At 44.7% G+C, this 15,970-nt stretch overlaps 1 protein-coding gene across 1 annotated transcript in view; it reads right to left on the bottom strand.

The window, feature by feature from the left end:
• The window catches only part of LOC122935205 (zinc finger protein 585A-like), a 53,773-nt gene extending 38,675 nt beyond the window's left edge, over nt 1–15,098 (bottom strand). The window contains exons 1-2 of the mRNA XM_044290969.1: nt 15,038–15,098; nt 1,918–3,038 (exon numbers count right to left, since the gene is read on the bottom strand). Of these exons, the coding sequence (XP_044146904.1) occupies nt 1,918–3,038; nt 15,038–15,098 (1,182 nt within the window). The remainder of the gene's footprint in view (nt 1–1,917; nt 3,039–15,037) is intronic.
• Nucleotides 15,099–15,970: the final 872 nt, after the last annotated feature.

The raw sequence follows: 15,970 nt of genomic DNA, 5'->3' as shown, positions 1-15,970 counted from the left end.
TTCTGTCTCTTTATCAGTTGACATGGCATTTTAACTGTTGTAATTCATTTGCATTACATTGTGTCGTAACAGCACCATCTATTGATGAGTTTAGGTATTTCACCCAGCCTGTTTTTCTCTATGCATTATGGGAGTCCCAGTGCATTGTGGGTAGTTCCTGGTTCTTGCTAGTCTTGTGCTGGTACAGCAAACAGCCACCATCTTATGTCTCAGCAATCATGCTCTCTCACTGGTTTTCCTGTCACATCATCTGTTATTCAGCCTGTTTTTGAGCATAGTCGGTAAGAGCACTATCTATGTGTCATTTACTGCATTGTATTATGTTTCTTGTATTGATAGCTCATTACTATCATTGTATTATATCATATACTGAATGTATAGCAGGTTAATCTGTGTTTTATGCCATATACCATGGTATTTATGTTCTAAAATACTACTGTTTTATTCTGTAGTTTCACCTTTCCTGTCAGTCTACGAGCAATAAAGAGAACCTTAAAGCGGAACAGTCTCTTTTCTCTCAGAGGACAAAAAGGTTTAGCTACATGTCAGATTACACACCGTGCTAACGTGTATGAGGACAGTATAGAGACAACAAACCGGAGATCCAACAGCACCAGTTCCAACTGTTCCACCAGCTCCACAGCAACTCCAACAGAGGTCAGAATAGTATATCTTGAAGGAAGGTCTATATCTGGCAACAAGGGAAGTAGAAAGACAGAATATATAGTAACTGGGAGTGGCAGACAAAGAACAGCCCAAAGAAAAAACTACAGATTCCTAAATGGGACAAAAAGGATCGCAAAACTAAACAGGAAAACCTGGACCGGAATCCACGCTGAGGAGAATCCATCTGCCAACAAAAACATATAGTGAGAAAGAGCGCAACAACCCAGTGAACAAGTTGGACTTTTAAACTTACGAGATCTGGCGAGATTTGCGTGGTCCCAGGCATGTGCAGAGCGAAGAAACTCCGCATCCATCATGCGCAGAGGGCTGCTTGACACTGCCGCCATCTTGGTACACCAAAAATATACGAGCGGTCATTTCCACTTACCCGCGGTACACGTGAGAAATCTCAGGTGATATTCAGGAAGCCCATATGCCTGGATGATAGCAAGTACTCTCTGCATCAATCAAGTAACTTTCTGCTTGTTCACCCCGCAGGGGTTAATGGCCAAGGGACAGGCTCAGCCTGTATACAGCACGGGGTGAGAGGTTGTAAACTGAGCGACCCAACAAAGGTATACAGGAACGGCACATCACCCAAATGGAACCTTAGGGACAGAGAACTCTCTCTGTATATAGGGTTCAGCCAGTAGGTACACTTCTATCCAACGTTAAAGAGACAAAAAAAATATGAGGGGTGTTTCCTTTTAAGGTAATTTATACAGTAGTTAATTGTTTAACTGTAAACTGCGTCTCTTCTATCCGGAAGTTAATGAGTCATTAACCCCCCTATGTGTGTGCTGCTGTAGGACGATCAGGAAAAAAGGGTTTACTGAATCTCTCCCACAAAATTATAAGTCAATCTCCTCAGATCTTCCTGCTCTATAACATGACGCCTGAGACTACACTGCATTTTCAAGGGGACACAAAATCCAAAGGGAGTCCCACTATGTCATACTGTCACATACTGTCAATATAGGTTAAACATATTTCTTGCTTTTATTACATTTCACACATTCCATACAAGAATACAGTATGTTCTGTGTGTGAATTTTTCTAAATTTGATTTCTCAATAAAACATTTTCCATATAAAGAACATAAAATGGATTCTCTACAGTAAGTTTTCTGATGATGCAGAAGACTGGCTGTAGAAATAAAACAGTTCTTACATTCTAAACAAGATTACGGCTTCTCTCCTGTGTGAATTTTCTCATATATAACCCAATTTGCCCTTTTTGAGAAACATTTCAAACATTCTGAACATGATTACGGCTTTTCTCCTTTGTGAACTCTGATATGACTAAAGCTGTGACACATTTCCCGGTTTTCTGATGCGTAGAAAGACTTGATTTAACAGCAAAAGATTTCCCACATTTCAAACATGAATATGGCTTCTCACCTGTATGAATTCTCTCATGTATAACAAGAGGTGTTTTTCGTGGAAAACATTTCCCACATTCTGAACATGAATACAGTCCCTCTCCTGTGTGAACTCTCTTATGAATAGCAAGTTGTGCTTTATCACGAAAACATTTTCCACATTCAGGACATGGGTATGGTTTTTCTCCTCTGTGAATTCTCTGATGTGCAGAAAGACCTGCTTTCACTGCAAAGCATTTCCCACATTCTGAACATGAATACGGCCTCTCTCCTGTGTGAACTCTCCTATGGCTAGCAAGTTGTACTTTATCAGGAAAACATTTCTCACATTCAGAACATTTGTATGGCCTTTCGCCTGTGTGACTTCTTTCATGATAACCAATCTGTGATTTATATCTAAAACGTTTCCCACATAATGAACATGAATACGGCCTCTCTCCTGTGTGAACTCTTTCATGGTTAAGAAGTTGTGATTTATTTGTGTAACTTTTCCCACATTCTAAACATGAATACGGCTTCTCCCCTGTGTGAGTTCTCTCATGGGTAACAAGATGTGATCTATTTGCAAAACATTTCCCACATTCTGAACATGAATATGGTTTATCCCTTGAGTGAATTTTTTCATGGGCAACAAGCCTTGGTTTGTCTGCGAAACGTTTCCCACATTCTGAACAGGAGTACAGCTTCACTTCTATGTGAATTTTTCTGTGCATAAGAAGACCTGAGCGGTATGAAAACTGTTTTCCACATTCCCAGCACTGAAAACTTGTTTCCTCTTTCTGATCTGTACTTGTGGCACCAATCTGTGATTGGTCAGGAGAAGGTTCCTCACACTTAGCCGGATAATGTGACAGATCTGTATTATGAAGTCCAGGATGCACATTTCTGGTAATGAGGTTTTCTCGGGACGAGCACTGCACGAGATCTTCCTCTTCTACTTTACCATTCTGTGATAACGTGAAGTTTTCTTCAGAGTTTCTACTGAGATTTTCTGTGAGGATTAAAAGTGGATATTTGTGAAAAGTAGTAAACAAAGAGGCAAACAAATTTAGAATGTTCGTATTACTCTACAAACACACATAGGGGGTTATTTATCAAACTAGTGTAAAGTAGAACTGGCTTAGTTGCAACCGATCAGATTCCTCCTTTCATTTTCCAAAGGAGCTGTCCAAAATGAAAGGTGGTATCTGATTGGTTGCTATGGGGAACTAATCCAGTTCTGTTGTACACCAGTTTGATAAATGACCCCCATAGTTTTTTTTTTGCCAAATCCAGAAGTGGACCCTGCAGGAAGATGTCCTTCCTTTAGGCCTCTTTCACACGAGCGTGACGGATTAGGCCTGGATGTGTTCAGTGATAATCACGTGATTTTGCTTACATGTGATTTCTGTTTTGTATGTGATTGTGTTGCATTTTTTCCATGCGGGTGACATGCGGATTGCATGCGTTTTTAACGTGCATGAAAAAAAACTGAACTATCCTCTAGAGTCAACTGTTACTGCAAACACATATAAATCCCCCCAGCATGCATTTGTTTTTGGGAAAGCTAATTTTTTGGGGAGATTGGCTTGTTTGTGGGCTGGGTTTTTGGATTTTCCTTTGCAGGATGTGCACTTTCCCTTTATCTTCCACCGAGCATGTGTTCTTGCACTGGCCAGTCTTCCGTTGTTTCGGAGAGCGGCCAGAATGATAGAGGAGGAAGCGGATGTGGGTGCATCCTATCATTTCACAGTGGGCCACCAAAGGTCAATTTGTTGGTTTGTATTCTGAGCTTCGTGCGCACCCTGATAAGTTAATTATTTCCGCATGTCGGTGGCTACCTTTAATCGGCTGTTGGGGGAGTTGCGGCCTGCCTCGACTTTCCAGGACACCAACATGCGGCGGAGTGCGTCACCTGAAGAACGTCTGATTGTTACTTTAAGGTAAGACTATATTCTCAGACTCATACATGAATGACCCACTGTTTGCCAATACATAGCTATTTGGTCTATGGCCCGTGTATTCTGAACATTACCTGTTCTATGTAGAAGTACTTAATAGTATTACACATGTATTATATATTGTACATTTACAGTAAGAAACTGTGTGTGCTTTTGCCCTGGCCACTTTTTATACAGTCATTTGGTGTACTACCCAGTCATTTATTAGTCAGACCAGATTAAAGTTCCGCAGGTTAGTTTTTTTCCTAATCCTCCCAGTAATGGTGAGGATCCGTCACCTGTGTGTATATGGCAATGGTCTAGAAGTTGATGTAGCTAAACGGTTTACCTTACTTTAAAGTGTATTTTAATATAAAGTATAGAGTCCCAATCTGGTTGTATGGTATAATTTTATTTCAACTTGCCAAAAACATTGCTATGAAATACTTATAAGTAATGCTGATATTTTGTGTATTATTGGTGCTAATGTATTTTTTTTACTTTTCAGATATCTGGCAACTGACAAGTCTTTTTCGTCCTTACATTTTGAGTTTAGAATGGGGACCTCCACAATTGCTGGCGTGGTATGGGCTACATGCGCCACCATTTGGTTGAGACTGAAAGCTTTGGTGCTGCCAAATCCAACCAGGCAGCAGTGGCTTGATATAGCCCAGGGCTTATTCCCAAATTGTATAGGTGCCCTTGATGGGAAGCACATACGGGTTAAGAATAGAGTTGAGCGGACACCTGGATGTTCGGGTTCGGCCGAACTTTAAAAAAAAAAAAATTCAGGTTCGGGGCCCGAACTTAATCCGAACTTGACCCCGAACCCCATTGAAGTCAATGGGGACCCAAACTTTTGAGCACTAAAATGGCTGTAAAAATGTCATGGAAAGAGCTAGAGGGCTGCAAAAGGCAGCAAAATGTGCTTAAGAGCATGGCAAATGCTCTGCAAACAAATATGGATAGGGAAATTAATAAAAAAAAACATAAAAGACCTTAAAAAAATTAGGAATGATGTAGGAGGAAGAGGTTGAGGAGGCGGTGAATGGGTGGATGTGGCGGTGTAGGCTCACGTGGCGGTCTAGGTGGAAGCGGCGGCGAAGGAGGAATAGGTAGCCAACACAGATGTGTGTTATTTAGCATTTTTACATAGGGGTACCCCCCCAAAATATTGGGACATATAAAAAAAAAAAGAATAAGTGCACTTGAGTACCAGGATGGATGGTTGAGGCTGTTAGAACTGTCTATTCTGCACAAGGTCCTGAGGGATCCAAGCCTGGTTCATTTTAATGAACGTGAGCTTGTCCACGTTGGCTGTGGACAGGCGGCTGCGTCTGCCTGTAATGACGCCTCCTGCCGTACTAAATACACGTTCAGAGAGTACACTGGCTGCAGGGCAGGCCAGCACCTCCAAGGCATAAAAGGCTAGCTCTGGCCATGTGGAAAATTTGGAGACCCAGAAGTTGAATGGGGCAGAACCATCAGTCAGTACGTGGAGGCGTGTGCACAGGTACTGTTCCACCATGTTGTTCAAATGCTGCCTCCTGCTAACACGCTCCATATCAGCAGTTGGGGCCGGTTGTTGCGCGAGGTGACAAAGCTTTTCCACATGTCGGCCATGCTAACCCTAACTTCTGAGGTGCTGGCGCCGACACAGCTGCGTTGGCGACCTCTTCCTCCTCCCCTGCCTTCGCCTTGTGCTTCCACTTGTCCCCCGGCGTAAGTCGGGAATGCTCTCAGGAGCGCGTCTACCAGCGTGCGCCTGTAGTCGCGCATCTTTCGATTACGCTCCAGTGAGGGAATTAAGGACGGCACATTGTCTTTGTAGCGTGGATCCAGCAGGGTGGCCACCCAGTAGTCAGCACACGTTAAAATGTGGGCAACTCTGCTGTCGTTGCGCAGGCACTGCAGCATGTAGTCGCTCATATGTGCCAGGCTGCCCAGAGGTAAGGACAAGCTGTTCTCTGTGGGAGGCGTATCGTCATCATCCTCCGTATCCTCCCAGCCACGCACCAGTGATGGGCCCGAGCTGCGTTGGATGCCACCCCGCTGTGAACATGCTTCATTCCCATCCTCCTCCTCCTCCAGTAGTGGGCCCTGGCTGGCAAAATTTGTACCTGGCCTCTGCTGTTGCAAAAATACTCTTTCTGAGCCACTTCTAAAAGACTGGCCTGAAAGTGTTAAAGATGACCCCTCTTCCTCCTCCTCCTGGGCCACATCCTCTTCCATCATCACCCTAAGTGTTTTCTCAAAGAGACATAGAAGTGATATTGTAACGCTGATAACGGCGTCATCGCCACTGGCCATGTCGGTGGAGTACACGAAACAGGGCACACAGGTCTCGCATGGAGGCCCAGTCATTGGAGGTGAAGTGGTGCTGTTCCGCAGTGTGACCCACCCGTGCGTGCTGCAGCTGAAACTCCACTATGGCCTGCTGCTGCTCGCACAGTCTCTCCAGCATGTGCAAGGTGGAGTTCCACCTGGTGGGCACGTTGCATATGAGGCGGTGAGCGGGAAGGCCGAAGTTACGCTGTAGCGCAGACAGCCGAGCGGCGGCAGGATGAGAACGCCGGAAGCGCGCACAGACGACCTGCACTTTACGCAGCAGCTCTGACATGGGGTAGTTGTAAATTAATTTCTACACCACCAAATTCAGCACATGCGCCAGGCAAGGGATGTGCGTCAAACCAGCTAGTCCCAGAGCTGCAACGAGATTTTGCCCATTATCGCACACCACCAGGCCGGGCTTGAGGTTCACTGGCAGCAACCACTCGTCGATCTGTTGTTCTATACCCCGCCACAACTCCTGCGCGGTGTGGGGCCTGTCCCCCAAACACATCAGTTTCAGAACGGCCTGCTGACGTTTACCCCTGGCTGTGCTGAAGGTCTGTCGCTGACTGGATGAGGAGGTGGTAGAAGAGGAGGAGGAAGCAGAGTAGGAAGAGGAGGCAAAAAATGATGCCATGTGATCCTTGGCGGCGGAAGGACGTGCGCCAAACAGCTCTCCGTATAGGGCCCAGCCGCCACTACATTTACCCAGTGTGCAGTTAGGGAGATATAGCGTCCCTGGCCGTGCTTACTGGTCCACGTATCTGTGGTTAGGTGGACCTTGCCACAGATGGCATTGCGCAGTGCACACTTGATTTTATCTGATACTTTATTGTGCAGGGAGAGCATGGCTCTCCTGGAGAAGTAGTTTAGAAATTCTGGCATTCAGGGCCAGGGATCGAGGGTGGCTAGCTGGGAATTTACGCTTTCTCTCAAAGGTTTGTGAGATGGAGAGCTGAACGTTTCAGTGTGACATGGTGGAGATGCTTGGTGACAAAGGTGGTGTTGTTGGTGGCACATCCTGTGTTTGCTGGGTGGCAGGTGCCAACGTTCCTCCAGAGGCGGAGGAAGAGGCCAAGGCAGCAGCAGAAGAGGGAGCAGGAGGGGCCTGAGCCCTTTCTTGGTTTTGAAGGTGCTTACTCCACTGCAGCCCGTGTCTCGCATGTATATGCCTGGTCATGCAGGTTGTGCTAAGGTTCAGAACGTTAATGCCTCGCTTCAGGCTCTGATGGCTCAGCGTGCAAACCACTCGGGTCTTGTCGTCAGCACATTGTGTAAAGAAGTGCCATGCCAGGGAACTCCTTGAAGCTGCCTTTGGTGTGCTCGGTCCCTGGTGACGGTGGCCAGTAGCAGGCGAACTGTTTTGGCGACGGCTGCTCTGCTTTTGCACCCTGCTCCCGCTTTTGCTACGCTGTTGGCTCGGTCTCACCACTGCCTCTTCCTCCGAACTCTGAAAGTCAGTGGCACGACCTTCATTCCATGTGGGGTCTAGGACCTCATTGTCCCCTGCATCGTCTTCCACCCAGTCTTCCTCCCTGACCTCCTGTTCAGTCTGCACACTGCAGAAAGACGCAGCAGTTGGCACCTGTGTTTCGTCATCTTTAGAGACGTGCTGAGGTGGTATTCCCATGTCCTCATCATCAGGAAACATAAGTGGTTGTGCGTCAGTGCATTCTATGTCTTCCACCGCTGGGGAAGGGCTGGGTGGATGCCCTTGGGAAACCCTGCCAGCGGAGTCTTCAAACAGCATAAGAGACTGCTGCATGACTTGAGGATCAGACAGGTTCCCCGATATGCACTGGGTGGGAGATAATGTGAACGTGCTGGATCCAGTCGGCCACCCAATTGACTAGCGCCTGTACTTGCTCAGGCCTTACCATCCTTAGAACGGCATTAGGCCCGACCAAATATCGCTGTAGATTCTGGCGGCTACTGGGACCTGAGGTAGTAGGTTCAGTAGGACGTGTAGCTGTGGCAGAACGGCCACGTCCTCTCCCAGCACCAGAGGCTCCACCAACACCACCATCATGACCATGACCGCGTCCTTTATTAGATGTTTGCCTCATAGTTAGCGTTCATCAAGCAAAGTAAAAAGTGGTTAAGTCTGTTAAAAATAATTAACCATCAATAAAAACCCTGATGTAGGGTATTGCACTCAAATATTTTATTTTACTCTATATGACAGCGGTATTTCTGGCCTAAATGTGACAGTCACTTATGCATGTCTAATCCCAGATGTGCACTATATGAAACAGATGTATTTTTTTCACCCCCGTAAGCAAAAAGATGTATTTCTGGCCTAAATGTGACACTCACTTATGCACGTCTAATCCTAGATGTGCACTATATGAAAAAAATGTTTTTTTTTAACCCCAGTAAGCAAAAAGCTGTATTTCTGGACTTGCAGACATGCAGATAGCCTGTGCTGGTGCACTATTGTTGCATAAAATGGCTGCCGATTATGTTTTGATATTGACAAACTGAAGTAAAAAAAAGTTCATTTTCAGCAGTAGTTGGCTCAGGGCAGGCTTAAAAAAAAGTGTGCACTGCACCCACAAAACACTTTTTCTGTAGATCGTTGAGTACATAAACCAGTTCTTGATAAGATTTCTCCCTGATCTCTCCCTACACTAATCCGAGCAGAGTGATGGGCAGCGCTAGGTGACTCCAGCTTAAATAGAGGCTGGGTCACATGCTGCAGTTGGCCAATCACAGCCATGCCAGTAGTAGGCATGGCTGTGATGGCCTTTTGGGGAAAGTAGTATGACGCTTGTTTATTGGCTGCTGTGCAGCCTTTCAAAAAAGCGCCAAGAAACCACCGAACCCGAACTTTTTATCTAAATGTTCGGGTGCCGAAAAACCTAAAGTTCGGTACGAACTTTACAGTTCGGGTTTGCTCAACTCTAGTTAAGAAGCCACTGAACAATATAAACAGTTTTTCTCTGTAGTTTTGTTAACCTTGGCTGACACAAACTACAGGTTTATATTTGTAGATATTCAGTCCTATGGAAGTTCTGCAGATGCTTGCATCTTCAGGGCTTCCAGAATGGGTCACTGGCTTCAGTCCAACTAACTGGACGTACCATAGCCACCAGCGACTCATGTGCCCCTTTCCTAGGCGATGTTTGGATGAAAAAAGAGGCACATTTTTTATTATTGTTTAAGTAGGGCCAGAAGGTTTGTGGAGTGCGTCTTTGGTATTTTTTGTAGCAAATGGTGAGTTTTTCTTTCTGGCATACAGCTGGCCCCTGAAAATGTGAATGTAGTCATCAAAGCGAGTGTAGTGCTGCACAACTACATACACACCTATGAGTCGACACCTGATGAAGCCGCCCAAGTCTATAGTCCGCCATCTGGAAGAGACCCTTTCCAACTTGGAAGATCAGGATCGGCAGGACTGAGGGAGTTATTTTCTGATTATTTTATGTGCCCTATCGTTTCTGTCCCTTTCCAGCAGCAGTACTCGACATGTGGAAGGTTGTAGTTGCCAGATTTTTTGTTTTTTTTCCCAACCTGGATGGTTATTTTTTGGTTTGTTTCTGTATTTTTTAGTTAGGGACTCGCAAGATGAGGACCCTTGACGTGGGTTGTGAGCTTACATATATTTTTTAGAATACGTTATGTGAAATATGTATTAATACCTCATTAATATAAAGTGTACATTTTAGTACGAAATGTATGACTATCAGCATCATCATTAATAAAGTTGCAGTTGGCCTCATTATGAATTAATAAAAACTATCATTACATGTGTCACTAAACTCCATCTGTATTGTGTTTACCATCGTCTGCATAGTGGACATTATATATATATTTTGTGGGGAAGAGATGTATTAGAAATAAAAATATGTTGAATAAAGTGTTTCAATTGGTTTATATTGTTTATAACCAAATTAATATTTGTGTGTGTAAATGATTGACAAATCTTGTATATATAGTAATTGTATTTTGGTTATATTCATTTATATTAAACTTTTAAAATGAATAATGTGTTTGTGCTACATAAATATCATTATGGACTGTACATAATAAATTAACAATAAAATGCATTAAAAAAAATAAACAGATTTTTATTTTCAACAGAGTAGTCAACTCATCTTTTTTCCCCCCTGAAAAGTAATAAAATAAACAAACAATAAACACAAAATATAAATTGAAAAAACGTCCAGGTGACGATGGTGGACCCTGAAACTGAGGGCCATGGCAGGAGGGTTGTGATGCGGCCCAGAGTGATGAGATGGCCCTGGTTGTGATGAGGAGGGGACAGGCTGGGTATAAGAGATGTCGCCATGTTAAGGTTGCCCATATGGGTGACTTTGTGGGCCATAATGTTCCCTTGGAGGAGGGTATTGTGGCGGTCAGTGGGAAACCTGGGGAATTGGCATTGGCTGGGGGCCAGTCACGTGCCCATGGGTGCGCCAATTCTCCAGGGCCACAATATCTCAGTGGGATCATTAGGATGTATTGCTTCCTCCAGAACCATTTCTAGAGCGGATTTCGTTCTCAGCAATCGTTCCAAGGCATGCTCCTCAAATGATGCGCCAGACTTCTGCTATACAGCTCCAAGTGGTCCTCCTGCCAGGCTCTAGACAAATAGTCTAGCTTCGGCTGTAGGCATCGGTTTTCTTGTGCTACGCTGGGGAGGCCAGCATGGGCCACGCGCTACGCTGGGGAGGCCAGCGTGGGCCACACATGTATAGATTGGCCAATTACCCAAACTCTGTCCTTAGTTTTGTCCCATATAGTAGCAAACAGCTCCTGGGTAATTTCCACCCATGCTGAATCTTTTTATGTATCGGTCATGATATTCCCCCGACCTTGTGTCCCAAATGCAGGGCCTCTCCTGGACAAGGACATTGAGCCACTACACGTCCATCGATTTTGGTGTCTTCGGCATTACTCCGCGAGGGCAAGAAACTCTCCAGACACTCCACTCTCATCCTCTACCTGGAGCCACACGCTGAAAAACTTAACTTCCTGTAGAAAATCCCTTCACTGTTGCCAAGTTACTTGAGTTTTCAACGCAACGGACAGCTCCCGGACGCAATGCGTTTTTCACGCAGCCCCATTCACTTCTATGGAGCCAAGGCTGCGTGAAATAACGCAGAATATAGAACATGCGGTGATTTTCACGCAACGCAGAAGTGATGCGGGAAAAACAACGCTCATGTACACAGACCCATCAAAATGAATGGGTCAGGATTCAGTGCGGGTGCAATGCGTTCACGTCACGCATTGCTCCCGCGCGGAAAACTCACTCGTGTGAAAGGGGTCTTATTGCTGATCTGAGTGTGGCCACGCCAAGGTCCGGAATACCAGATAAACACCATACACACAGTGACTTACAGACTGCAGGAGCTGGCGACATTCCACTAGGAGGTGAAGATCACTGGTTAACCACTTAAGGACCACAGGTTTATACCCCCCTAGTGACCAGGCCCTTTTTTACAATTCTGCACTCCACAACTTTAGCGGTTTATTGCTCGGTCATGCAACTTACCACCCAAATGAATTTTACCTCCTTTTCTTCTCACTAATAGAGCTTTCATTTGGTGGTATTTCATTGCTGCTGACATTATTACTTTTTTTGCTATTAATCGAAATTTTACGATTTTTTTTGCAAACAAATGACATTTTTCACTTTCAGTTGTAAAATTTTGCTAAAAAAATTACATCCATATATAAATTTTTCGCTAAATTTATTGTTCTACATGTCTTTGATTAAAAAAAAATATATGTTTTGTTAAAAAAAAAAATGATTTGGGTAAAAGTTATAGCGTTTACAAACTATGGTACAAAAATGTGAATTTCCGCTTTTTGAAGCAGCTCTGACTTTCTGAGCACCTGTCATGTTTCCTGAGGTTCTACAATGCCCAGACAGTAGAAACACCCCACAAGTGACCCCATTTCGGAAAGTAGACACCCTAAGGTATTCGCTGAGGGGCATAGTGAGTTCATAGAACTTTTTATTTTTTGTCACAAGTTAGCGGAAAATGAGGATTTTTTTTATTTCTTTTTTTCTTACAAAGTCTCATATTCCACTAACTTGTGAAAAAAAATAAAAACTTCCATGAACTCACTATGCCCATCACAAAATACCTTGGGGTGTCTTCTTTCCAAAATGGGGTCACTTGTGGGGTAGTTTTACTGCCCTGGCATTTTCGGAGTCCTAATGCGTGAGAAGTAGTCTGGAATCCAAATGTGTAAAAAATGGCCGGCGAAATCCTAAAAGGTGCCTTTTTGGAATGTGGGCCCCTTTGCCCACCTAGGCTGCAAAAAAGTGTCAAACATCTGGTATCGCCGTACTCAGGAGAAGTTGGGCAATGTGTTTTGGGGTGTCATTTTACATATACCCATGCTGGGTGAGAGAAATATCTCTGCAAAAGACAACTTTTCCCATTTTTTTATACAAAGTTGGCATTTCACCAAAATATTTCTCTCACCCAGCATGGGTATATGTAAAATGACACCCCAAAACACATTGCCCAACTTCTCCAGAGTACGGCGATACCACATGTGTGACACTTTTTTGCAGCCTAGATGCGCAAAGGGGCCCAAATTCCTTTTAGGAGGGCATTTTTAGACATTTGGATCCCAGACTTCTCACGCTTTCGGGCCCCTAAAATGCCAGGGCAGTATAAATACCCCACATGTGACCCCATTTTGGAAAGAAGACACCCCAAGGTATTCAATGAGGGGCATGGCGAGTTCATAGAAATTTTTTTTTTTTGGGCACAAGTTAGCGGAAACTGATATTTTTTTGTTTTTTCTCACAGTCTCCCTTTCCGCTAACTTGGGACAAAAATGTCAATCTTTCATGGACTCAATATGCCCCTCACGGAATACCTTGTGGTGTCTTCTTTCCGAAATGGGGTCACATGTGGGGTATTTATACTGCCCTGGCATTTTAGGGGCCCGAAAGCGTGAGAAGTCTGGAATATAAATGTCTAAAAAAATTTATGCATTTGGATTCCGTGAGGGGTATGGCGAGTTCATGTGAGATTTTATTTTTTGACACAAGTTAGTGGAATAAGAGACTTTGTAAGAAAAAAAAAAATAAAAAAAAAAAAACTATTTCCACTAACTTGGGCCAAAAAAAAAATGTCTGAATGGAGCCTTACAGGGGGGGTGATCAATGACAGGGGGGTGAGCAGGGAGTCTATATGGGGTGATCACCCCCCTGTCACTAATCACCCCCCTGAAAGGCTCTATTCAGACGTCCATATGTTTTTTACGGATCCACGGATACATGGATCGGATCCGCAAAACACATACGGACGTCTGAATGGAGCCTTACAGGGGGGTGATCAATGACAGGGGGGGTGATCAGGAAGTCTATATGGGTGATCACCCCCTTGTCATTGATCACCCCCCTGTAAGGCTCCATTCAGACGTCCGTATGTGTTTTGCGGATCCGATCCATGTATCCGTGGATCCGTAAAAATCATACGGACGTCTGAATAGAGCCTTACAGGGGGGTGATCAATGACAGGGGGGTGATCAGGGAGTCTATATGGGGTGATCAGGGGTTAATAAGTGACAGGGGGGGGTGTAGTGTAGTGTAGTGTTTGGTGCTACTTTACACAGCTGCCTGTGTCCTCTGGTGGTCGATCCAAGCAAAAGGGACCACCAGAGGACCAGGTAGCAGGTATATTAGACGCTGTTAACAAAACAGCGTCTAATATACCTGTTAGGGGTTAAAAAAAAAAAAAAAAAAATCGCATCTCCAGCCTGCCAGCGAACGATCGCCGCTGGCAGGCTGGAGATCCACACGCTTCCCTTCCGTTCCTGTGAATGCGCGCGCCTGTGTGCGCGCATTCACAGGAAATCTCGGCTCACGCGAGATGACGCCAATCAGCGTTGGTGTGACCTGGGAGAGCCGCCGCAATGACGCCTTTCGCGTTAGCGTGGCGGCAGGTGGTTAAACCATATAAAAGCTGGAGCTTTTCAGCTACTGGTCAAAGTCCATCTATAGAAAACGGCGCTCTCCATCAAGACCGACTGCTTCTGCTGGAAAGGGCTTCACAGACAATGTGTCTGTCCGATGAGGTTATATCAGTCAGTGATGTAAGTTTTCTATTTGTGTACATATATGGGTATACTATTACTGTTTTATATAATAATATCATATTAAACTTCATTTAAAGTGTAGTTTTTGAAAGGGCGGCCTCACTACAGCAAGTGGCATTGATCACGTAGACAAAGTAAATACAAGCCACTAATGTATTGTGATTGTCCATATTGGTTCCTTTGCTGGCTAGACTCATTTTTCCATCACATTATACACCGCTCGTTTCCATGGTTACGACCACCCTGCAATCCAGCAACGGTGGCCGTGCTGCACATAATAGAGAAAAAAATATAAAAAAGCACTAGACTCTCTGGTGGCCGAGACCATAGGAACCCACATAGGCCTTTTTCCTATAGTGTGCAAGCACGGCCAACAATGCTGGATTGAAGGGTGGTCGTAACCATGGAAACGAGCTGTGCATATCGCAATGGAAAAATTAGTTTAGCCAACAAAGAAGACAACATGGAGAATCACAACACATTAGCAAGTGGCTTGTAATAACTTTCTCTACAAGATAAACGCCATTTGCTGAAGTGAGAGGACGCCTATAATTTGAAGTGTAGCTGCAGTAAAGAGACTCTCTATAAAGAGGATCCAAACCTGAAGTTGTGTCCGGCAAAACACCTGAAGAAACCTCCCAATATCCTTCCTCCATTCATGATTCCATACCTGTGGTCACATCTCCTGGAATGTCCTCCTCCACCTCACTCTTACACGGGGGATCGCCCATCATCCGCTCTTCTTCATCCTCCACTTTAATATCAGTCACATCTTCCCCCTGATTTGTCATCTGTAACAATTCAGGACAATACAGAAGACAGGTGGGAAATCTAACAGATCCACATAAGAGACCCCCACTATCTATGACCCCTATATGACTGCAGGACCCCCCCTATATAGATGTGTATAGGGCTCAGCTCCATCTACCTGATGGTTCTCTGGGAGCTTCTCCTCTGGACAGTCCTGGGAATACCTAGGACGGGGACATCTCTCGGGGGGACTTCTCCTCCTGGATCCATCTGTGGAGACACAGAGATGAGAAATTGAGAGGCTCCAATATGTTGCTATGACAGCCTTGGGCCTTGTGACTTGATATACAGCCAGTAAATATCCCATAGACTGCAATAGTATTCTATAACAGTCTCTGAGCATTAGGATCTCACGTACAAGTCCTGAGGGGACTAAACACTACAAGTAATTCAAATGACCATTTCCCGATTTTACTTATAAAAACAGACATAAAAAGGTGTGTCTTAAAATGTCTAAAATATTAACCCCTCCAAAACTGCCATACGGCTATATACGTGCTAGTTACACATGCCCCGTGCAGCTAGCACGTGTATAGACATCATGGCAGCTCTTTAATCCAAGCGCTGCAAAGCACTAGAATTAAAGCTTCTGCCCCTGCACTGCCGATGTCACGGACAGCATACAGTCCAGCAATGCCGGCAAGAGGGAAATAGGAGTGGTCCCTTGTCGGCGATCGCTCCAATTGGTTAGTCTATGCAGACTAACCAATCGGTGCGCGGCAGTGTTAAAATGCCGGTTATAGGCTCTGATCTGGACTCTGCAGATCAGAGCCTGAAATCAGGTACCATATCC

This window comes from Bufo gargarizans, chromosome 4 (assembly GCF_014858855.1).
Source record: "Bufo gargarizans isolate SCDJY-AF-19 chromosome 4, ASM1485885v1, whole genome shotgun sequence".
Lineage (NCBI taxonomy): Eukaryota > Metazoa > Chordata > Amphibia > Anura > Bufonidae > Bufo > Bufo gargarizans.
This window is presented reverse-complemented; position numbering and strand designations above follow the sequence as displayed.